The sequence below is a fragment of the Haemaphysalis longicornis genome, unplaced genomic scaffold (genome assembly GCF_048455015.1).
Source record: "Haemaphysalis longicornis isolate Haplotype H1 unplaced genomic scaffold, Haemaphysalis longicornis Haplotype H1 scaffold_1, whole genome shotgun sequence".
Classification (NCBI taxonomy): Eukaryota; Metazoa; Arthropoda; class Arachnida; order Ixodida; family Ixodidae; genus Haemaphysalis; species Haemaphysalis longicornis.
The window spans coordinates 337,471,596-337,495,777 of NW_027526203.1; the positions used below are offsets into that span (position 1 = coordinate 337,471,596).

At 47.6% G+C, this 24,182-nt stretch overlaps 1 protein-coding gene across 1 annotated transcript in view; it reads right to left on the bottom strand.

Moving 5' to 3' along the window:
* Positions 1 to 24,182, bottom strand: part of Rgl (Ral guanine nucleotide dissociation stimulator-like) — a 60,222-nt gene that overhangs the window by 22,091 nt on the left and 13,949 nt on the right. The window contains exons 4-11 of the mRNA XM_077684257.1: positions 23,105 to 23,170; positions 18,931 to 19,109; positions 18,694 to 18,845; positions 9,293 to 9,697; positions 5,634 to 5,720; positions 2,436 to 2,680; positions 840 to 896; positions 331 to 430 (exon numbers count right to left, since the gene is read on the bottom strand). Coding sequence (XP_077540383.1) covers positions 331 to 430; positions 840 to 896; positions 2,436 to 2,680; positions 5,634 to 5,720; positions 9,293 to 9,697; positions 18,694 to 18,845; positions 18,931 to 19,109; positions 23,105 to 23,170 — 1,291 coding nt within the window. The remainder of the gene's footprint in view (positions 1 to 330; positions 431 to 839; positions 897 to 2,435; positions 2,681 to 5,633; positions 5,721 to 9,292; positions 9,698 to 18,693; positions 18,846 to 18,930; positions 19,110 to 23,104; positions 23,171 to 24,182) is intronic.

A 24,182-nucleotide genomic window follows, 5' to 3' on the forward strand; every position in this document is an offset into this window, starting at 1 on the left:
AATAAACAAGAGAAGAAGAATAAGAAGCACAACAAAACAGCTTTGACCCATGGAGTAAACAATTGAGCACAAGCACGAGGTCGCGGGTTCGATTCCCGGCCGCGGCGGCCCCTTTTCTGATGGAGGCGAAGAGCAAAAACGCCCGTGTGTACGAGATTTCGGCGCACGTTGAAGATCCCCAGGTGGTCAAAATTAATCCGGAGCCCTCCACTACGGCGCGCCTCATCGCCTGCGTTACGTCGGCGCGTTAAACCCTACAGTCAATCAGTCAATCAAACAATTTGAGCACAAAATTCTTGGTGCATGCACCAGCGTTTGCTCACTGCTTACCCCGTTTCGACGCAAGCTCTCCTGAGAGCCTCCGCTCTGGGGCTGGCTGCTGGTGCTGGTCAGGGATGCTGTGTCCCCATCAACCGCATTGCCCGAGGAACTGCATGGTCAAGCGCAAACCGTTCAGCGAATTTGGCAGAAATTTTGCTTTAAAAAATTTGAAGAAGATAACATAACTGCATAAGAGGAAGAAAAGGGCATTATTGACCTGTTTATACAATGCCTTGCCAATGGGCTCAAGGCGCAATGGGCTTGAGTTAAGTAATTTACACAAAAAGTAGGGTGGGATATCTGTTTCCGTATCTCAGTTGGTATAGCAATGGGTTGTGAATGGCTGGGCAACAAATGCAGGAGTTTCAAGATTATGGCCCCTCCTTTGCTGTTTTAAAAATGGTGGCAGCATTACAGGGCTTATCATATTTCTTCAGCAACTGGCAATGACGCTCTTTTTAAACTTCTCATAAACAACACACAACTGCAGCATGCCTTTGCTAAGGCACATTACTTGCCTGAAGGGACTTCTTTTGGGGCTGCTGGCAGGCTCCACCTTGCAGGATAATCGATAACTGGAAAAAAAAAAAAAAAAGCAATCACATTAACTGGAGCCTTTTCTTCTTTTTTTTTTTGTTTTTTTTGACCTAAGCACCTTTTGCTGCAGCCTGCCACATAAGACTCAGGGGAAAAAAAAGCCAAGCCAAGCCATATGCTTGATACTACAACTGAATGAGAACTGCCAGTTCTGGTAACACTGTTCATTCTGCGACCAAGTGACACAGCAACAACCGCATGCAGAAGTGAACCTGGCTGGTCACGGCACGCAGACAGGCTGTCTTTGCTTAGAACTGCAATGCAATAAAGCACAGGGCATCTATTCTAAATGACCGTCTACCCAACGAGAACCTCATAAATCACCTCGTAAAGTTAAAGCTGGGCTGGCTGATGCAAAACCGCCAATGAGTGGCGAGACTCAACAGGATTGCACACCATCAAACACACGTAGAAGAGCACAGCCACATTACAGCTAGTGCTAGAGGCCCAGCACCCCTGGTCAGTCTAGGCATGCATGGCCACATGGTCCACTGTGAACCAGGCAACGTCGAGGATTCTTCTTTTGGCACTGCACCTGATGCTGACATCCACTGGTGAGAGGCTCTCAAACTGGTATGTTTACCAACTCTACTGTTCTCTGAAGCATTCCTCCATGACATGTCCACCCAGCACAGTTTGGCGCGTCCACTCTTTTAGGAATTCTGCACTTGGAATGCTACACTGCGCCTCAAGGCAGGTCATCCCACGCATAGATAGTACCTTGTGAACATGTGCCAGGAAGTGAGAGCCTACAATACAATAAGACATCGCAGCAGTTATTCCAGTGCTTGTTACCTTCAGGCTGATGGAAAAAAAGTGCCCAGATGCTACAGTTTTGGACCTCCTTGAGTGTGGTAGACCGGATATTCATTTCCCAAAGTGTTCTGAAGGCAGCCTTGTCAGAAGATATAGAAAAGTGTGATAGAAAATATGGTCCTCCCCTAGGGACTGAAAGTACTGTGATTTCATTCCTGTTTTCTGATTCAACCAAATCGCATGCTCAGCTACCAGCCACGAAGTAATAACACAACCTTGTTTCGCCCTCCCACTGCCACCGATGCAAGGAGAGGAAAACGTCTTTATGAAAAACCAAAACCTTGAATCCCATTGCAGCAGTTGATCAAGTCCTTCCAACTATTCAGTGTTTCTTTCGTTCTCAGTGTCTGGTATCCTCCAACGTCACTGTATTAAAAAAAGGAAAGCCCACCAGAGTGATGGTTTCAAACAAACTCCCATCCAAATCATAGATATTGAGTTAGAATTAAGCTACTTAGAACTCAGCAATGCTGCATTTTCCCCCCCTGAACTCACTAGTTAAAAAAAGAAATATGAAGAGGAGGGAGGGGGGTTAGGCACATTGGAATGCTTTTATATATTAATTGCTTGGATGCTCACGATTGGACAAACATTGTTTTCAAAAGAATAATCCCCGTGCACGAGGCCTCTTCTGCAAATATAACCAGCCGTCAATTGCCCTCGGCCAAAACTTGCCCAAACAGTCCTTTTGTGGCGCCCACCTTTGCTGATCTGTGAGCATGGGCAGCGTGTCGAACCAAGCCACAAAGGCCGGATCTGGCTGAAGGCTGTAGCAGTTTGCGGCACTCTGCAGTAGCTTTATTTGTGCTAGCACCCGGAACTCTCGCCGCCGCTTGTCGAAATTGAGCAGCCCGCCGGGCAGTTCGTCAGGAAGTGCTGCATCCAACATGGTCAGGTCGGTCAGGAAGATGCCCAGGTACGGCACAGTGCCCTGCATTGTGCCGGGCTGCAGCAGAGAGAAGGATCTGTAGCTCACGACTGGGAAAGGGCGCCCGTCTGACACCAAACTGGCTAGAAAGCCTCAAATGTGAAGACGGTGAGAAAAAAGTCACAGGCCCTCCCCCCGGCACCCATGGGGACATTGACAAAGGCAAAGCAGTTCATGAAGGATGGGCATGTCACCCTGTCACGTGACATGTAAATCCACACGAGGAACACTATGCAAATCATCATCATCATCATCCCCAGCCTACCTACGCCCACTGCAGGGCAAAGGCCTCTCCCATTAATCTCCAATTATCCCGGTCCTCTGCTAACTGCGACTGCGCAATGACTGTGCTAACTGCGCAATGACTGTCTGCTAATGACAGTCTGCTAACTGCGCAATGACTGTGCCAAAGAGGCACGGTCATGGCCATTTCTAGTGTTGCCAAGTGAAGGCTAAACTTTTCATTGAATACCAACTATAACTTAGACGAGTATTTTTTGAATAACGCTTCTGCAGCAACAGTCTCCCAAATCCCCATGAATTTCTTATGACTAGCGACTGCCTCCTTAAAGCATGAAAAGTGATCACAAATGTGGGGTCGTGCTGCTGATTGCTGTGGTCGTACACCTTGCGCTAAACGTGCCTCCCATACCTTGGCTTTACGATGTACAATAAAAGTTTCAGTTGATTTTAATTTCTTATTACCTATATTAATTTTGCTGACTCTTTTCCTGCTTTTATTGGCCCTAGATTTTCTACTAGTGAATGTACCAGTCACACAGGCATATGCAGAAAACAGCTCCAGTAAAGCAGTCAGCAAAGCATCGCAGGTGCGTTTGTGTGGAGCTACTTTGATTTTACCGACTTTACTAAGCTTGATACAATCTCCAAACTCACAGAATAAAGCCACACTCTTCCTGGCACAAATCTAGTCGTGGCTAAGTTTTAATTGCGTGAATGAATTGCGACGATCCGTTGGCAGCCGGTTAACTGACTGTTGGAGGGTCGGTGCCATACAGGAAAAGCAAGCCAAAGTTCTGCTATGCAGGTTCACAGAAAAAAAGTATGGGCCAGTGCAGACAATGTGCAATTACAGCAGGCGATGCAACGAACGGGTGCGACGTCACTGGTGTTTTGATAACGTCACCACGGGCAGTTTTGCGGCCACAACAATGTAACATTCAATCGGCCTGCATGCCTCAAATGTCCATCCATGCTCCCGGCAACAAAAATTGAAACTGGTTTAAATAATTTAAATGCATTGAAATTAATTGTGCTGGCTGCTTTTGGTTTGATTTTCGTAACTACTGGGCAAAGACATATTGTTTGCAGCACAAAAACTAAGACGCGGAAATTGCGTGTCAGCACTGCTTTAAGCGCTCATGCTTATGTAACTCAGGTTTACGTGTAGTTCCCAAGATGTCTCAACATTTCACGACCCAAAGAGTACGCTGGACTGCACAAGTAACGCTATCAGCCACAAATTGGATTGGTGATAAATAAGCCCCTGTACCTTGCCAAAATAACAAATATTTGACGTGCACAGCCTCACCTCTCCATACAGTGGCAAACACCATTTTACATGCATAACCCAAACAGACCTCGCTCTTGCTTAGCTTGTATCTTGATTTTATTTTTCTTTGCCCATTGGGGCTTCAGAAGGTCACCTCGGTCCACCGTTCATGACTCTTGAACTCCAGATTTCTGAATCGTATAGCATTCTATGCTATCCACCATGCGCAACAGCAAAGAGAAAGACTGCAACGAGATCCCTAATGAGTGGAAAAATGCTAGAGATGAAAACTTTCCTCTTTGGAAGAGTAATACAGAGCACCCCCATTTTTTCTGTGCACTCACACAATAACAAGCAGCTTTGCTGCAAAGCACGCACAGCATCCAGACTTCTTCACATAACATGCCCTCTTATGTTGGCTTTTACTGTATGGCACCAAAGTTGCACAAAAAATAAGCAACATATGAAATGTGCATAATGCTGCACTTCGCTACTTGGTATATAGTTAAAACACTGTGACAAACAAGAGACACAAATTAAAGTCGCAAAACAAGTATACAAGTAACAGCACTGCTACATTAAAAATTACGCCCACCTCCCCTCGTGGGAACCCTGGTGTGATGCGACGCTGAAGGGGGTTCCATTGGCGTCGCATCAAGCAATCGTCGGGTACGGCAAGAGAGCATGCGCAAGCGCAAGCGCGGACGACCGTCGACTGAGAGACCGCCTGGAGCGCGGCACTACGCTTCTATGCGCAGCACGCCCGAAGGAGAGGAGACCGCGGAGAGAGAGAGTACTGCACATGCGCACAGTGCGACCGCAGATGTTGGGAGAGAGTGTTCGCTATCGGAGAGAGGAGAGGAGGCGAGCGGAGGAGAGACGCAGCTGTGCGGACGCGGACGACGGATGCACGCAGGACAGGGCCGCCGGCAAGAGATACTTTTCTCAACGTCACATCTAAAAAAAAAAAAAAAAAAAAAAAAAAAAAACTTTACAATTGCCTTTCCCTTTCCCTCTGCTCCTCCCCCCAACGCAATTTAACTTCTGCTAGCCTACAATAGGTGTTTGACCCGTCCATGCTTGAGAACCCCTTGCCTGCGATTGTTCAAAAATTAAGCAATTAAAATCTACCGAACTTCTTTCCAAACACGAACAGGAGGGTGGCATCTTGATAAGTCAGAGCATGGCTAAATGTTTCAATGTGGACATCTGGTGTCCCTCAAACACCCAGCTGTTTCTTGTTTGTTTTTTTGAGCCTGTTTAATACCGTTATTACCAGTAACAAACTCGTGGCTTCCATTACACTTACAATCTTCACTTCATAAGGTGCAGCTTTAACATCAGTGAAAGACGGGAAGAAAAAAAAGCCATATCTAATCTAGGACGGATGCAAATTGGTGCTAGCAAGAACCTCTGGTACAAGAGTGACCTTGTACGGCATGGGACAGAGCATCTCACCGAGCCTGCTGCCAGCTGCCGCTGCATTGCTTTTTGAAGCTGCCGATCGTCCTCCCCCACTGTGTCTGCAAACTTTGCCGTTCCCTCCTGCCAAAAAGTGAACAGCAGCAACACAACAGAGAAAGCGTAAACAGACAACGAAAAAAGCAAAAATAAAATCTAGCCAACAAATCAGCAACTGCAAAGGACTTCAATGGAAACATGCAACAGACTGACACAACAGTAAAAAAACATCTATTATACAATCCCCCAGACTACGGCTTTGGTTGCCATTAGGCTAGATCCAAATAAACTAGAATAACCGGAGCAAATACCAACGCATCAAATCACAAAGTTCTAAGAGCCCTATCATTTGTATTATACTTAAAAATAACACATTATATGCGTATATACTCTGCATAGCCAAGCAAGGAAAAGAAAAGAACAATAGTTTCCAAACACTGGTGCCAGTATGTTCACCTCATTCCAGAAAAAGAGGCATGGTTTCAGCTGTTAAAGTTCATTTGCCACTACATGGCGGTCAAGTGCCCCCTACCCATTTAAATGTGTGGTGCAAATAGCTTATGACCACAACCAACATTTCGTGCACCCAAGCAGAAAAGAAGCATTCTTTGACAGACATAGCCGTATACCGAAAACTTTTGACCCTGATAACACGTTAAGCAAGTTTGAATGCCCTCTTATGGTGATTGGTTTTTTACGCAATGCTGCATCGTTCCAGATATCAGACACAATCCAGACAGGGAGCAGCTCAATGGGCACCAAGCAATCCAGCTACAAACATGCACACTATTTCAATAATGCAATGGTTTGCTTGATCTGCAAGGAATCCCTCCCAGGCCAAAAGGATGCTGTACAAAACTTTAATGCAGAGTAATTTGCTCTAAGTAAAACACTTGTCCTGTGGCCCTGTTCCTCTCCAGAGGAGCAAAAGGCAACTAACTCTTGTGAAAGGCATCCCTGCACAAATTAAAAGACAGGAACAGAGTTTGGAAGGATATGCAGGGGAGACGACAAGTGGACAACCCATGGGAGACCAATGCAGTGGCAAGGAATTCACCATAGAGCACAGCACGGGTCACAATTTCTAGGCCCAGCCCGGCCCGACCAGGCCCGGTAAAGACATGGCCCTAGCCCCACCTGAGCCGGACTTTATAGGTGCAATAGGTCTTTTTGTTATATTTTTGCGGCACCGTAGTGACTGAACTTCACTTTTTTGTTTTCATTTAACCTGAAAGGTCAATGAGCCAGCTTTTTGTTATCAACAATTTAAAATTGGCGACGCACTGGCCCAGGCACTGGCCTCAGGCTGTGCCTGGGCCGGCTCGGGCTGGCACGGTCCGAAATTTTTTTTGTTCAAGCCTGAGTCCGGCCCGGGCCCAAGAAAATACGTGCTACCCGGCCTCAGCCTGGCCCGAGGGCCAGGCCGGGCTTGGGCTTTCGGGCAACCCATCCCCATCCCCATAATCCTCAGACTACTGCAGTTGCACTACACTGCACTGGAAGTCCACTGCAGGATGGAGGCCCTTCCCCTTTACTTCCAACCACTCCTATTTTGCGCTGTCCACATCCACTCCTTGTCCCCAAATTTTCATGCCTCATCCCTCCATGTTATCTGTCCTTCCCTACTTTTAGTCCTGTAGACACTCTTGCCCAGGATGGTCCATCAGTTGTCACTTCTCAGCAATACACGCCCAGCCCAATTCTACTTTTTTCTATGCTTCCATTACTGAGGCAATGTCTGCAGAATTAAAGGCTTTTTCGTAATTTATAATTGCCATGTGAAGGGGGTTTGTTGCACTCCCTGGATTTCTCTATTACATGGTTGATCATACGAACATGATGTATTGTTAAGCAGTCTTTCCTAATTCCAGCCTCTTCCCTGAGGGTGCTACTTATTTGGCGTTAACTATATTACCTTGGTTAGCAAATCATATACAATAGAGAGCAGGCTGATTCATCTGTAATTCTTAAAAGCTGTCTAACGACACCCTTCTTGTGAAACAATTGAATTGGCACTTTCCAGGCTAGTGGTACTTTTAATGTCAGCAAACATTTAATTTTGTTAGCTTTTCTACTGCAACATCCCCAACATCTTTTAGTAGATTTGCGATTCTTCCGTCGTCACCTGCGGCTTTCCCTCTCTTGATCTTTACGAGCGTCTTCTCCACATCATCTTTAGTTGCCGTTGGAACCTTGCAAACCAGACTGGTCCTTCTCATACCATTTGCTGGCCTAACACTGCCAGTGTACAAATGTACATAGAGCATATCTGCTAATTTCATTATATCATCCATGTTGTTCGTCACGTTACCAGTTCCATCTCTGAGTGCATACATTCTATCTCTGCCAGCAGCAAGTTTCTTCTTTGTTTCCCTAAGCCCCCGCCTCTTTTTGATGTTCCTTCGATATTTGCAGTGGTGTTGGCACAAATGTCACTAACCTTGCTTCCATTAATCCGTTTGGAAAGTCCATGCCAATTCAATTGATTTCCCTCTTCATTATTGATACATTTATTATCCTGCATTTAACAATGTCCTTTCATTTTCCCGAGATAGCTTACCACCTTATTTTGTAAGTTCTCTTACTCCTGCAAGAAGTGCTGATTTTGTGATTATCGTAGTTAGGCTGTCATTCAGTACGTCTGTGCTATTTTCACCCTTCCCGGTCAAGATTGCAAAGTTTGGTTGCCTTCTTTATACAAGTTCCGCACTCTCCCTTCTCAGATCCAGCCTAATACTGCTCCTCCCCATACTGTACCACTTCTTTTGAACTTGCTTATCACCTCAACATCCTGTACAATACCTGGACTGATGCTTAGAACAAAGTCATTTCATTTTTTTCTTTTACCGTTGCGGTCTTCCTATGTTCATTTTCAATTCCTTGATGTGCGGAAAAATGTCTTCACTATGTATTTCAGCAAATCTAATCAGTGCATCCCCTCAGCTGTTCCAACTACCTACTGCTGTTTCCACTGCATGTTTTGCACTGCATGTTTGCCAATGTGCTTCTCTTCTACTTTTGCGTTATTCTCCCATCACTATCGTGTACTTCCCTGGGGCTATTCCAATTTACAGACTTGGACTCACCGCGGATAGTCTGCAAGTAGCCCAAGGACTCCCCACGCCTTAGGGATGTATGGTAAAAATAAATGCCGGACTGCTTCTCGGGGAGTCCGCGGCGAGTCCAAGACTAAATCGAACAGCCCCACTGACAAGTTGAAACTCTTATAGAAACTGTCAACAGTCGCTTTCTCGTACCTACATGTTGGTGCTATCTGTAACTTGTAGCTTCTATTTAGCTTGATCACACTAGCCCCGAAACCTCGCTAAAGCTGTACATTTCCTCCACATTCTCTGATATCTCTTTGTGGGGCAAGAATCCAACCATGAGCTCCTTCTGTTCTCGATGCCCTTGCTAACACAGATTATGCCTGCTATTGAACATCTTAAAGCCTCACCTGCCTTTACGTTGAAAATTGCAAGTGGTCTAAATTGATCTGGAGCCCTCCGCTACGGTGCACCTCACAGCGCTGTTGTAGCTTGGGTGCATGAAACTCCCAAAATTTGAATTCGCAGCCTCCCCTCAACCCTTAGACATCCAATTTAATGCCTGAATGCTCCACTCATAAGTGGCATGGTCAACAAATGAGCAGGCACCTTGAGCATGAGCTCGCGGCAGGAGAGGCGGTGGTCGTCGCTGGAGAAGATGCGTGCCAGCTCAAGAAAGGTCTGCAGCCGGTCGGGCAGCACGCGTGCCCACACGCGGGCCAGCCGGTAGATGTCGTTGCTCTGCAGGGCCGCAATGACCGCCTTGAGGGAGGAGAAGTTCTTGAGCAGCCGCAGCTCTTGGGCCACGCCAATCCACTTGGCCAGGAGGCGCACACGGTTGCCCTCATCCCAGCGCTCCCAGAGCAGCGTCGAGGTGACCCGGCGCGACACTGCATTGAACTGCTGCACCGTGGCCGTGGCCGTGTTGTGCACCGTGGCCGCCCAGTCCCGGCCGCCTCGCTTACGCCACATGGATGACAGGCAATGGTGGGGCACCAGCCGCCGGAACAGGTCCTGTGGTGGTGGGGACACGGGGCAGGAAGGGAGCCAGGTGCCACATGTCATCTCACAGCTCAGGTTGCTCACAGGAAGAGTCGCCAAAATATATTTCCCTTGTCTCATTACAGTTGAACCTCGTTATAAGTGACATGGATGTGAGACAATCGGGTATGAGACACACTATTCACCCACATGGTTGGCCACCCCATCTTTCCCAGTACTTTGACCTCTTTTATAAGAGACATCGGATGTAGAAGATGGTTGGTTATAGAGCACAAGTTATCCTTGAATTTTGGTCCACAATCTAACTTGTAACAGACATTTTACCTTCACATGCGGTGCCACCCTTAGCAAACTGCAGTTGTGTCCATTGTGGAAACAAAGGGGAACGACAGACGCATGCAGTGGCTATTTATTATAACTTTAGCAAATGCAGAGTGGTTCATTCAGCTATGAAATGATGATGAGAAGCGGCGGCAATAAAAATGCAACGTACACAAGTGGTTAAAGCCTACCACCAAGTGTACAAGTGCGACCGCACATGTGGGGTTCTGCGTGAGCCAAGAATACCTGGAGCGTGCGGTGGGGTCTCCCGATTGCGTAACTCCCTATCAAGAAGCATCGTCGATGTTGAGTCTTCAAGCATGAATAGCCAGACCCCACATCAGAAGAAGCTCAACATCTACAATGCTCCTTCTGCCAACAGCCAAAGAATAGAAAGCTTGAAGAAGCTGCTGTGAAAAACAGTGCAAATAGTCATGAATCAAAGATGCAGACTCATTTTATAAATTCTGGTGGCAAAACAAATTATAATAAACCCTTTTTTAACACGGTAGCGTCCTTTAGCGCTTTGTTACGAAGTTGCAATCCCACTGCTGGCAACGGTCGTTGCATACGGGAAGGCGTCCCCGAACCGGGCTCCGTCGCCTCCGTCATGTGAGGTAGCGTGGTGGTCGAGCGGCCAGCAAAAGTTGCTGCCTTGGTGACGACGACAAGAAGCCGAAGGCAAACTTAACTTGTTTACTACATGGCGAGAGATGAGCCGAAGCAATACAAGAACAATACCCTTACGGACGAGGTTACAGTACAGGACTTGAGCAGAGTGACAGCACTGATTCGCTGCTCCAAAACAAATAAACTTCTGCGCTCGGGACCCCGTATTTATGCCCAAAGCGCACAGTCCCCCTGCTTTTTGCACATGGCGCGAACATAGTACAGACACGCACAACACTCTTTCCAGAGTTCATGAGGGCTTCCAGAGTTCATGAGGGCTTGGTAGTAGCGGCGCATGCCGAGTCTGAGACGGAGGAGAAAAGAGGTCTCCGATGTGGCACGCACGTCCTTCAGGCAAGTCTCAACTCACTGCGTCTGCCACCGCCGAAGTTTGAATCACGCCAACAGCAAGGAGCCCTTGCACCAGCCATTCTGCGGCATGTTGTGATCTGTTCAAGATAGGCTTGCACTCGCAAAACTTTGCAGGACGCACGAATATGGTTGCACGCGCAGAATTTGAACAGCTTGGTTTAGTCTTAGGGCACCTATAATGAACTACAGTGGAATCTCGGTCATACGAATCTCAAGGGGCGGCAAAAATATTCGTATCACCCGAAAATTCGTATCATCAGAAAACGAGAAAAAATGGAATAGTGCCGCGCATGTGACAGGCGGCGGCAACATGGCGTCGGCTGTTGCCCTGAAGAGGTGCAAGTAGCACAGAACAGGGAGGATTTTAGAGAAGCAAAGGTCTAGCTTTGCCTGTAGTGCCAGAAAAAGCGTAGTGGCGGCGTCGTGAACTACCCAGTACGCCCGCTTGATGGCGCTGTAAACACGGCTTTGTAAACATGGCGGATGCTTTTTGCACAGGCCGCTTGAGCTCCTTAATAACATGGCTGCCCTCGCACGGCGGCCGCCGGCTCGCTGCTCCACGGCCGGACTCGACTCTCCTCCTCCCGCGCGCGAAAGGGGCGTCGAGTCCGGCCGTGGCTGCTCCTGCTGGCTCCTGGCTGGCACGCTGGTCGCGTGTTTACTTGCGCCGCGCTAGTGAAGTGATGTTACGCCAGGTGACCAGATGGCCTCGACTGGCACAGACCACAGTGAGCAGCAAGTGAGAACAAATCGTTTATTGACATCCGCAAGTTTACAGAGGCCAGGACATCATTTCATTTCGATCGCTGCAATTGTACGTCGCTTTCGTGACAACATTTTTTTTTTTTGCCATAACAACTCGTTCACTTGCGCTAAGATTTCGAACGAAGGGCACAAATGAAGTATTGACGGCGACAACGGTTTCCTTTGCACCGTCTTTCTAGCGGAGTGCATAACACTCACCTTCTGTTTGAAGAATCGAATATTCTGGCCTCGACAGCTGCCTTCCGATGCGGAATTTCCCACATTTGTCATTCCACAAGCACTCAATTCTCGTGTTTTGCCAGTCCTCTCAACAACTGATGGACGCAAAAGCACATAACAGCAATAACAGTCACGAAACCGGTGCTCCGCGCACATTGAAACGGTCGGCCGTTGCAGCGGTTTCAATTTGAATTGGCGGCTTTGTGGTTGCGAATTCAGAAACAAGGTGGTGCACCAGTCGGCTGTTCGTAAAAAGTTGCGTACATTTTTGCTCAACGGATGTTTGATGCGGAACTTGTTAATAGTATTTTTAAATAACACATTGTAAGCGAACTGTGTGGGCTCTTTGAGTCACGGAATGAATGTTTTGTATTCTATACCAAAAGTAACATTTTGCCTGCGCCGTCTGGTGGGCTTGATGGTCGAAAACAGCGCTTTAGGTTGGTCAAGGTTGGTCACGTGGGGCGTCGATTTTTACGCCGCCTATAGGGAAGACAGGGAACATCCAAGCTTGCGAGCCCTGCAAGTAGTTCAGCGACCGCTCGTAACCTTTTGTTAAAACACAGCTCAAGGTGTAAACTCAAGTGCTCATGCGGGGAAGAGCTCATAAAGTGGGAGAAAACTGCGCTATAAAATATCATCCGCGCCAAATATGCGCCGCGGAGGTGGCCCAGCAAGCTGCTGCGAGCGCTTCGAAATTGCCGCCATGAGGCACACGTCTCCCCATTGGCGCAAGTCATGACTCATGAGGCTCCTCCCACGGCCGTTCGCGGCAACGTTGGCGGCAACCAAGGCTGAGCACGGCCGGGGTAGGGCGGCGACGCGCGCTGTGTCGATGCCAACGTGCGCACGCGGCCGCTCTAGCCCGGCCGTGGGCAGAGGTACCACCCCAGCAGAGGCTGGCGCCGGGGTGCCGGCCCGAATCGTCAACGCGGGAGTCAAAAGAACGCGTGCTCACCTTCGACGCGACTTGCGCACGCGAACCGCATGCGATTCGTGCACGTCGGCGTTGCGCACGCATTATTTTCACGCCCGCGATGACGATTTCGCCCCCGCGACAGATGCTACCTCGCTCGGAAAATGACGCCCGACGCGAGCGGCAGTGGGAGGAGCCTGCAGACTTGCGCCAATGGCGGGGTGCGCTCTTCATGGCGGCAGTTTGAAAACGCTCCGGACAGCCCGGTGGCCCCGCCGGAGATGTTTAGGCCTAACACCCCAGCAGATATTGAATGGGCGCTTTCACTACCGGCGCGGATGATGTTTTATAGTACCGTTTTCACCTACATTATAAGCTCCTTTACCGCTCAAGCAACTTCGTGCGTGCCTTGAGCGATATTTTAGAGAGCGCTTAGTAGCGGTCGCTCGAGCTCCCGACACCACTTCGCGGCCGAAGCCGCCGCCATGTTGCCGCCGCCGGCCGCGGCGCGTGCAGGTGGTTACGCGGCAGGGTCAGCGCGCCTGTGGCAAGCGCGGCGCGTTTTCGCGAGCAGAAAACGCTCCATGCGGTTCACGCTCCATGCTTTTGTGCCCGCGCGCAACCAAGGCCGCACGGCCACACCAACACTCCCGCCTCCCGTCCACGCCGCAGTCGTCTGCTCGCGGCTCCCGTGTTCGTATCACCCGCACCAGGTGATAAATGCGTACGGATCAACCGAATTTTTTTACATTGCATACAATGCATTTTCGCCGGGGAATTTTAAAAATTCGTATCACAACGAAATTCGTATCAACCGAATTCGTATCACCGAGATTCCACTGTAGGTGTTGATCAGTAAGCGAAAACATGGTACCCTGCTTATAAAAGACCTCTCATATAAGAGACAGAAACTGCTTCCCGGTACTTGTCTCTTATAAAGGGGTTTAACTGTAACAGTTGCACCAATAAGACGAACCTTATTTAGATCTCTAAAAATTGCCACTCTGTTGCTGCAGGAAAGAGAAGGAGAGGGGGGTGGGGAGGGCAGAGGCAGCGTGACGTGCCATCTTTAATACACCAAGGTATCAGCGACAATGGAGTCCCACAAGTTTTTCAATGGGTAAAACTGCACACATTATTGGTTAAAAGTACAGTCGGCACAAAAAGATTAGCGCAGTAACCATCAACCAAAGCAACAAAATCTTGATATGTGTTCTAGTGGTGTGCAGGAATACACTAACAACAGAAGCACCAGGCTGTTGGCATACAGCTTACAGTTATTGCTTACAAGGAAATTTTTTCGCATTTTGACAGTGCACTGCTTTAGCGAGCGAGAGACAAGTGTCCTGTTTCAGAGAAATGTCGGCAGGCAGGAAGCTGTCAACTTTAAGCCACACAAATTCAGGATGTCATAATCTTGTCAGGGGGGGGTCCACTGGCCAGCAATGCTAATAGAGTTCCCACCTCCCTCCTCCCCTGCGGGGTCGTCATGCGCAGCAACGCTGCGATTGCACTTTTCTGCTAACAAACATGCTCCACGCAATACGTTGACAGGTTACACATTTTTATCCACCCCAGTAGAACCTCATTACATTGATTGATTGATTTGATTGATTGTAGCGTTTTAACGCGCCGACGCAACGCAGGCGATGAGGCGCGCCGTAGTGGAGGGCTCCGGATTAATTTTGACCACCTGGGGATCTTTAACATGCGCCGAAATCTCGTACACACGGGCGTTTTTGCTTTTCGCCTCCATCAGAAAAGCGGCCGCCGCGGCCGGGAATCGAACCCGCGACCTCGTGCTCAGTAGCGCAACGCCTTAGCCACTGAGCCACCGCGGCGGGTGGAGAGAACCTCATTACAAGAGACTGTTACAAGAGACACTTGGTTACAGGAGACATTTGAATAAAGACAGGTTTGGTTGGTTTCCCTGTGTTCGTTATGTTAGCAACATTACATACCCGAGACCTCGGTTACAAGAGACACGTTTCCCAGGTCCCTTGAGGGTCTCTCGTACGAGGTTTTACTGTATGTCGGTAGCTAGCACCCACTTTCATCATTATCACGCATCCGTTTATTGCAGGCAAGCATGCTTGTCTCACTTTCCATTTAGCCACAGGAACGTGTTAAAGGGACACTGAAGTGATATGTAAACATTGCGGGATTACTAGCGCAAATTGTAGCCCGGAGTCCCCAGGCCAAGTTTCGACCACTCTGGGCGCGTTTACGCGATTTTATATAGTAGAAAACATAATTCGAAAATGCTGTCCTCCTCTCTTTACGCTCGCCCATTTTCTGTGGCGTTTTCGTGTGACGTCAGGAGGTGCCGAGCTCGCAATTGGCTGCGCTACTGCACGGCTCCCCGGCCTTCAGACAAAGTCAGTCGGCCCAGCGTTTCGTCCGCCGGCCGCCGACGGGTCGTCGCAATTCGTTCGCTCAGTTGAAACGAAGCCAGGACACGTTTGTGAATGGAAGAATGTGCCTTTCTTTACTTGGTTAGTTTGTACACTGTATCTAGCTCCAAGTCAAGGTCGCTTCACACAAGCGCTGCACAAGCGCACATGCGGCGCTTCGCTGACTGGTACGCCAGTAGGAAAATATAAGGCCTCTTGAAGGTGGGAGAAGAGTCAGCGAAGTCAATATAGGTACTAAGGAAATCAAATCAACTGCTATTTTTACCGTACGGCGTAAAACTAGGGTGCGGGAAGCACTTTTTTGCGCTGGGCGAACAACCACAGCGGTCAGCAGCACGACTACGCATCTGCGAACGCTTTTCCGTCTACGAAATGCAATTGCTAGACGTGAGCTATTGTGGAAACTCGGGGTACGCTTACTGCACGAGCGCAATACAACAAATAGTCACCTAAGCTGCTTGAAATGCCCAAACTAAATAAAAGTGTAAACGTGTTGTACAATATATACCTTATATTACCAAGGTCGGCTGAGCCGGTCTCGTGGCCTAGTGGTCAGGGGCGCTAGGTGTGTTGTCGCAAGTGTTTTGCAAGTCACGAGTTCGAGTCCCCGCGGGTACGTGCTTTTTTTTTGTACGTTAACTTTTTCGTTTTCTGCCGATGTTTTCTACATTGAGTTCACCTTTTTTTTGGGCCGCAACGTTCATGGCTCCACGAACTAGTTCACAGAACGCGCGCAGGCTGGCACTGGCGCGCTAGCGAGTTCTCGTTGGCGTGCTGTTGCCATAAGCACCGACTGCTTGCGGGCAGTGGGCACAGGCCAGAATGAACAGACCCTTGGCCTGGTGCGAACACGCTTTTTACGGTACAGGCATGAGTGAGGCAAGCTCCAAATATGGGGGAAAAGCGCATGACATTTGGGCGTCTGTGGGTACGCGGAGGGCGTCCATGCACTGCGTAGGCCTCGGCTAGTGAATGCTACGATTCCAAGCCGTCCTGGGAGGCTTATCTTTATGCATTTCCACAGCTGACAACATGGCAGAAGCGCGGTACGATGATTACTGCGTTATTGAGAATGCCCGTCCAACAACGCCACCAGCTGTGTTTTACAGAACCGAAACCGAAACCGAAACTTGTTTGGTTGCTCACCTTGGGCATCGTCCAATCACGGTGCTCGCTCCTCCTAACGTCACAGCTTTAGTTGGTGCGGCCGCCGCAAACCGCGCATGGTAGTTTTTCTTCTTTCGCGCTTTGTAAAATAATTACCGATTTGTGAACCGGATAAACGATGAAAAGTGTGCTAATTTGAGCCAGTCTACGCAGTCCAAGCAAAAAAGGGAGCTTGACAAATTCACTTCAGTGTCCCTTTAAGGCAAGCATTGTCACCGTGTCAAGGCATGCCGACCAGACCTCCCCTAAAATTGAAAAATCCAGCACCTCTTGCCAGCAGCGTATTCTTTTGCATCAAGATTTTGCCGCTCTTCTCAACAATCCCTTGTGCTAGTCTTTTTTTTTTTTTTAACTTTGCTCTTTTAACATGCACAGCAAGCATAAGAATAGTCCCTGCACTGATGTCTGCAAATGTCCCATTTCCGTGCAGCCTGGACGTTTCAGGAATACAGTCTGTAACACAAAAATCAACCACTTTGTCACCTGCAGGTTTGCCGATAAATACAAAAAAAAAAAATTGCTGTGAGTTGGTTTCGGTAATCATTTCTGACTCTGGGCAACATGTAATCTAATAGGCTAAGTAGAAAAGATCGTACCTCTTTAACATGACCAGTTCCTCTCCTATTATATCCGATGCAAGGTTGATACATCGGCTTGTGGCAAAAGAATCCACTATTTGCCAGTAGTACTTGCTTTTAAAGACCGTTTCACATTTGGAGCTCGACTCTTCCCTTACTGCACCATAGGCCATCGGACACAGAGTTCTGACGATTTCAAACATCCCGCGAAGGCTAAAAATGGCGCCTTGCGGACAACTAACGCCATCTGGAGCGTTTATTGGCAACTCCTTTTTCGATTTCATTATCGTTTGTTTACAGTTCGCGTGTTGAGACGGTGTCGAAAGTGACATTTGAACCTGCGAAAGCGGCAAGTTGCGCGAAAATGGCGCCCACTTCACAGCGTGCTCTGCAAAAGCGGATAGCTGTGGCAGGGACTTCTGATTTTTCTTACCTCAGAAGCAGTGATGACTCCAGCAATGGCGTGGGTTCGTCAGCTTTTAGTTCTGATAAAGACGCTCCCATTCAACGGCTTCAGACTCCGACAAGTGCTGGGGGTAAGGTTCGTTTTTGACTTTGCGCTGTATTTATACACAAAATGGGCTTCCTATCTGACGACCGAATTTTACTTTCATGTGTAGGGTGTGGACAATGTGCGGTGGGGATATTTTGCCAAATGCACCATGCCATATTGCGTTATCCCCTTCAAGGTGGCGCTCATGCCAAATTAGCGCTGCAGAGCGACGTGCACCGCTTCTCAAGAGCGCCGTTTTTTGTTGTTGTTTTTTACCACAGAAGTGATAAGAATTTTGTGTGAGAACACAAGCAAGTATGCTTGGATGCATATTTTAGAGAGACCGACTTACACTCAAGTGGCTTCGCGGAGTGGCACAGCCGTCAGGGCCGCTAGGTTGTTGGGCCCACAAAAATCCAAAACTTGGTGTACAGCGTTGATGTATACATTGAATCATAGCTCACAAACCAAGAAACAACTTGTATATCTTACAATTCTCAAAATAATTTTTAGGCTCAGTACAATGGCCTATATGTGTTGTACGTATACTTTTTTGTGCATTTTTTTTCTGGTTATTTGACCAATAAACTGCAAATATTTGTACCTTTCACAAAACTGCTGTTACATGTTTGAAAGAGCAATGTATAAACTACAATTTCACACATAGCAATGCTAAATGCGTCCACTAGCTCAAGAGAAGAAAAAAAAAATGTTTTGTGGAAGCACTCAAAATCGGCCATTTTTCCGCGGTAACAAAAGAGTTAATGTGCTGAGGCTACACCATGCACACTTAAGTGGAAGAAAACTAATTTTGACTACCTGAGATTCTTCAACATGTGAGTGTAAAATTGCACAAGTTGCAATTTTATTTTATGTTTCTGCCAAACCAGTGATTCCATGAGCAGCACAAAGATTTCACCACCCCCCATTAGTTTTTCCCTCCACCCTGCAAATAGCTGCTTGCACGGGGACTGTAGGTAGCGTGCCAATTTTCTGTTTCCTGCCCACAGAACCAATCCCTGAGGCACGGGACCAGGGTACACGTCCCCAATGAAACAATGAGGCAGGAATGAAAAGAAAGGAGGAAGGCTCACCGCGTCCATCCAGGTCAGCTGCTGGGCTATGTGCTCCTCTGCCAGGTCCTGCAGCCAGAGCGGCCCACCAGCCACCTGGGCCCGAGCCTGGGCACCTGGCCAGGTGTTCCCGAACACCGTGCCCCAGGGCGGCGGCTTGAAAAAAGGCCCCTCTGCGGAGGGGGGGAAGCAACCATGCACCCTCACTCCAGCTGGCCCGCTCTCCCCAACCCGCTCCCACCCAGCAGCCCCACCCACCTTTCTCGGGGTCCCGTTCGAGGAACTGCTGCAGCCGGTGCTTCGCCCGAAGCTCCAGGCTGCAGCCGGGCTCCAGCTGGCCCAGGGCCACCAGCTGGTGGAGAACCGAGAACTGGGGTGGCTCGTACAGGTCCTCGGGGTACATGTCCAGCCACACCACCAGCGTCTGCACCAGGGCCCTGGGGGGGGGGGAAGCCGGAGCAGGGGGTTCCACTCTCTCGTTCACTTGTACCGTGTGCTCAGGACTCTCCCAGCAATGTCACTTAGGCAAACTTCGCAAAACTCAGTGTCAGTCAAATAGTTTAGCAAATACTAATTCAGTAGAATACTTTATTCAAATAATTCCCAAACAAGCACGCAAGGGCAAGAGATCTGCTCGAAGTTGAAAATAAAACTTGGTGGGCAGGCCCCTCCTGACATTCAGTGCCAGTTCAAAATACTTCCACTGGCAGAACTCATTCTGGCAATGCACAGTCACCTTCACACTCAAAATTAGAACCATTACTGCGGACAACTGGTGCACACGAGTCTGAGTTGATGCCAGCAAGCTTTCACAAGGGAGCAGTCACGCGGTGAAGATGGCTCAGTAACTGAAATGTTCTGCACAGTGCGGATGTGCGGATTTTTGCTAACAGAAGTGATTAACTAAACTGTTGCAAACTTCATCAGAACAGACAGCATACTTGGATAAAGTAGATTACAGTAAAGTAACATAGGCAAAGTAAACTCCAGTCGGTGTAGCACTAGTCCATTTAAGGGAACAGGCTAAGCCTTTACTTCCCACGCATTTTGGGCCATTTTGAGGTACATTTTTCTCAGCACCTACTAAAGGTATCTACATAATGTGTACATCATTTTATTTCACATTTTGGGCTCTTCTAACTGTACCAGAAATATTGAAATAAGTATAATTTAAATATTTAATAATTTTTTGCCATCAGTACCTACATTTTGGCTTAATTTACATATTGAAAATTCTGTACCAAAAAACAGTTACGTGCATATTTTCAATTCTGGCACAGTAGATGTGACAATTTATGTAGATAACAGGAAAAAAGAATCAGCTGGTTATCCTGGAAGGTATAGAAAATCATGGTACCTATGTAATGAAAAACACTTTTCAGACAATTGAGTTTAAAGTAAGAAAAGAGGTGAAAAGCAATACTTTTTGCCACAAATATCACTCAAGTCATTTATTTAGTAAGCACCAGCTTTGCAATCACCGCCGAAGTCATTTTTTTGCTTTTCAGCCTGTCATCTGTCCTGCCTTGCTTATTTTGTAAGCTGTCGTGCAGCTCTGTTCGCGAAATATCTTTGCTTGTGGTCAACCTCTTTTAGCCACTTGGTGATGGTGCTGCACCCAGGGTTCAATCCGAATGATTTCGAAATGCTGGATCATGCGATGCTACCATCATGAATAAAGAACAGCATCCAATGTTGCAACTTTGAGAGTGTGAAGCCCAATGAAAACTTTTGGCGCACGGCTCCGAAGCACAAATGTGGAAAAAACGTGCACAGCGTTTTTGGATTGCCTTGGCTAAAAATCAGCCATGAAATGGTTGCCAAAAAAATTTATTAATACAGCTGGCTCCAGACTAGCATTTTGATCTGGAGCTGGGAGTTTCTTGATGGAAAAAATGACAATAAACACAGAGCACATTCTAAAATGAGACGTGGTCACTTACTACTTGCTTACGGAAAAACTGTTTTTGAGCCAGAAGTACAACCTTCCAAGATAAGTGTGATTATAAAAAATGTGCATAACGAGGTGAACTTCCCCAATCGCGAAGAAAAAAAAGTCACCTTTTTAAAAATTTCACTTTACCCTGTGCTTTAAGAAAAATTCTCAGTGCCTCTCACACAACTAATGCGAGTTTTCAAACCCAGCCTGAACTTTAACTACACTCAGGACAGACTTGCATGTTGTCGCACCCTTGGCCTGTCACCTGACATTAGCAGTGCTGTGCTGTTAACAAGTTAGGGGTGCACTTACTGGCTTACCGGTTTCTCAAATTCAAATTATACGCCACATGCGATCCTGTAACACTACCCACGTAAAGCCCCACCTCTGTTCGCCCACACCACCAAGGCTCCATCTCAAGAGAAAGTGGGCAACAGTTACCACCTCCTCTTAAAACCGAGTTGTCATGCAATCAACAGCTTCACATTGACGCACACTCAATCCTGTTGCCCTACTTCTGCTTTTAAACTCTGATGCAGATTTTTGAACTCGTCACAAACTGTTTCTACCAATGATGCCAAATTAACTTTCACGTGTTTACTGAAATTTCTGTCCAACAGAAATACTCAACCTGTCCACTAACTACCCGTACTTTGCAAACTGGGGAAGCTCCGCATGCTTCCCGCACAGGAATGCTGTGATTTCTGAGAAGAAAAAGGGAAGGGAAGGGAAGGGAAGGGGAGAGAGAGAGAGAGAGAGAGAGAGAGAGAGAGAGAGAGAGAGAGAGAGAGAGAGAGAGAGAGAGAGAGAGAGAGAGAGAGAGAGAGAGAGAGAGAGAGAGAGAGAGAGAGAGAGAGAGAGAGAGAGAGAGAGAGAGAGAGAGAGAGAGAGAGAGAAAACAGGCTCTTGATGCAACGGGAGGTTCCCGTTTGAACCCATTCCCATTTCATCCTTCCCGTTTGTTCCTTCCCGTTTGTTCCTTCCCGTTTCAACCCGCCGCAAAACGGCCTTTCCCTTTCGCCCTTTCCCATTTCGCCTGTTCCCATTTGAACCCATTTTCATTTGAACCTTCTCGATTGTTCCGTGCTGCTTCAACCCGGTACAAAACGCCCTTCCCGTTTCGTATTTTTACGTTTAGCCTCTTCGTGGAATAACGAACCCAGTTTCGACTCGGGTGACTCGGACCAAGGCGTGCGATTTTCGAAATTATACTTACGTCCGACTCTATTTTAACCTCGTAAAAAAAAAAAAAAAACGTTACGGCTGGCGGAGCCAAAGTATGCAGATGCCCTATTAACCTGCAACCTTTTCGCAATGGTCCGTTTTACGATACGCGGCGCCAATTAAAAAACAACACGCAAGTTGCTCCGTTACGTCCGACCCCGTACAGCGTTGGTGAATTACAGACAGCTGAAAGCACACCCTTCCGTCTGCTTCTGAGTTGGTCGAGCGGTCTGGAACGTATTGCTCGCATGCGTACTCCACGGCAGCGGTGATAGTTTCAGCCCCTACGGTTGCATATACGAATGCGCATGCACTTATATGCAACACATACAAAAAAAAAAAGGATGAGAATTAACAAAATAGAACTGTTCCAGGCGTTAAGAACACCCCAAGCTTTGTTCTCTTGCGTGTACCTTTTACGGATAATACATTGGCGGGCACACAGTCCATGGAAAAGCAAACGCAAACATTTAGGTAGTTATCCGTCCTTAATAGGGACTTTTAGCATATCGCTACCGTGTTTGCGTCACTATTTACCGTGTTACCGGTTAGCACACCGTTTGCGGTTCGCGTATTCCGGCCACCGCGGCGCAAGTAGCAACATCTAATGAATTAGTTTCAAAGCAAATCACTCATAATTTTGATGCTGTAGTTCACAATAACTGTAGTTGTTTTGAGAATACTGTAGCCATCGCCTGTAGAGCAATAAAAAAAAAACCGTGTTGGTGGCGCCATCTACCGAGTAGAGTTCGGGTCAAGGTGAAATAGAATTTGCCCCCGCGCTAAATAATTAGGCAAGAAATGAGTTAAATATGTTGTAGTACTAGCTCAATAACCTACACCACCTTGCCCAGCGCAATTTCGGAGGCTAAAAGCGCACTGCGAGCTGAGAAAGTTATCTGAACTATTTGAGGCGGGCGTCTTGGGAGCGGGTTGAAACGGGAAAGGTGTTTTGGGAACGGGTTGGAACGGAAAGCGGTCAAACGAGAAGGGCGTTTTGGGAACGGGCACACACGGGACGAGCCAAACGGGAAGGCCGTTTCAGGAATGGGTTCAAGTGGGACGGGTTCAAATGGAAATGGGTTGTTTCGGGCTACACCCGATGCAACATGCTGTAGGCTTATGCCCAGTGGCACAGTTTGGCCCCAATGGCACGGCAGTTCCTCCCTTAAAAGCATCGTGCCTTCTGGAAGCGCATCTAAGGTTCTAGCCAACAACAAAGCTGAAAGCTCTCTTATACAATGAATGGGAACGGCATAGTTCAATTACTGGTAGTGCCGTTGGGATGATGCACTGGGGCCCTTGGCACCATCCCTGTTCTTCAGCTCCCGAAACCTGTGCACAAAAGAAGTATTGTAGACACCATGAGAAATTGAAAGGATGGCATTTTGCAAACGTTGGCAGACACAATTCTCATTAGGGCGGTATACACAAAATGCACCTGGGTGGACAACATTTGCTGTGCATTCAAGATCGACAGATACTCAAACTACCGTATTTACTTGCGTAATGAACCCACATGCGTAATGAACCCCCCCCCCACCTTACCCCCTTTTCTTCTTGAAACTGTACTTTCTGGTTACCTTGCATAAAAAATGCAGCGGGAATAGAAAAGATACTGCTCAATATGTTTTCATTTCGACATAGTTGCTGATGCCATCGATGATTGCAGTAACTTGATATCATGCCACAGTACAGGCAGAAACACTAGAAAAGCATTCTTTAAAAAAAAAAAAAAAAAACCTGAACAGTAGCCGAAGGTGCGAGTGTGAATGCCATGGCCCACAATTTAAAAATTGCGCACTATTGGAATGCCACCTACTAAACACCAAAAACAAACCCTCTTGCGTATAATGCCATTAAAGCGGTGCGACATGTGAACAAAGCACCAAACGTACTCCACACTTCTTCCCTGCTCTGTGCCGTTCAGCAACTTATCATTACGCTCCATGGTTTTGTTGTTCAGCTGTGTTCCGACCTGTTTTTGTGCTCCCGTAGCACGGCGTACGATGAGCCAGTACATGAGCTACACAGGCAATTTTAAACTGAAGATGGTGGAGAATGCATTGAAGCCAGTGGCATAGCCAGAAATATATTTTGGGGGTTGTTATACGACACTGGGAAATAAAAAAACAAAAAAAGAGAAAGACTACACCAGATGCCCAATTTCTTTGCAATTTTTCTGAATGCATAAATTTCGGGGGGTGTTCTGACACTGAAACACCCCCCTCGCTATGCCCCTGGTTTAAGCATATATATATATAAAAACAAAAATAAAAAAATTTATTGGGTGGCACTTCAGTGTTGACCCAGTGTGGGTACACTAAAAGCGAAAACAAGAGGTTTG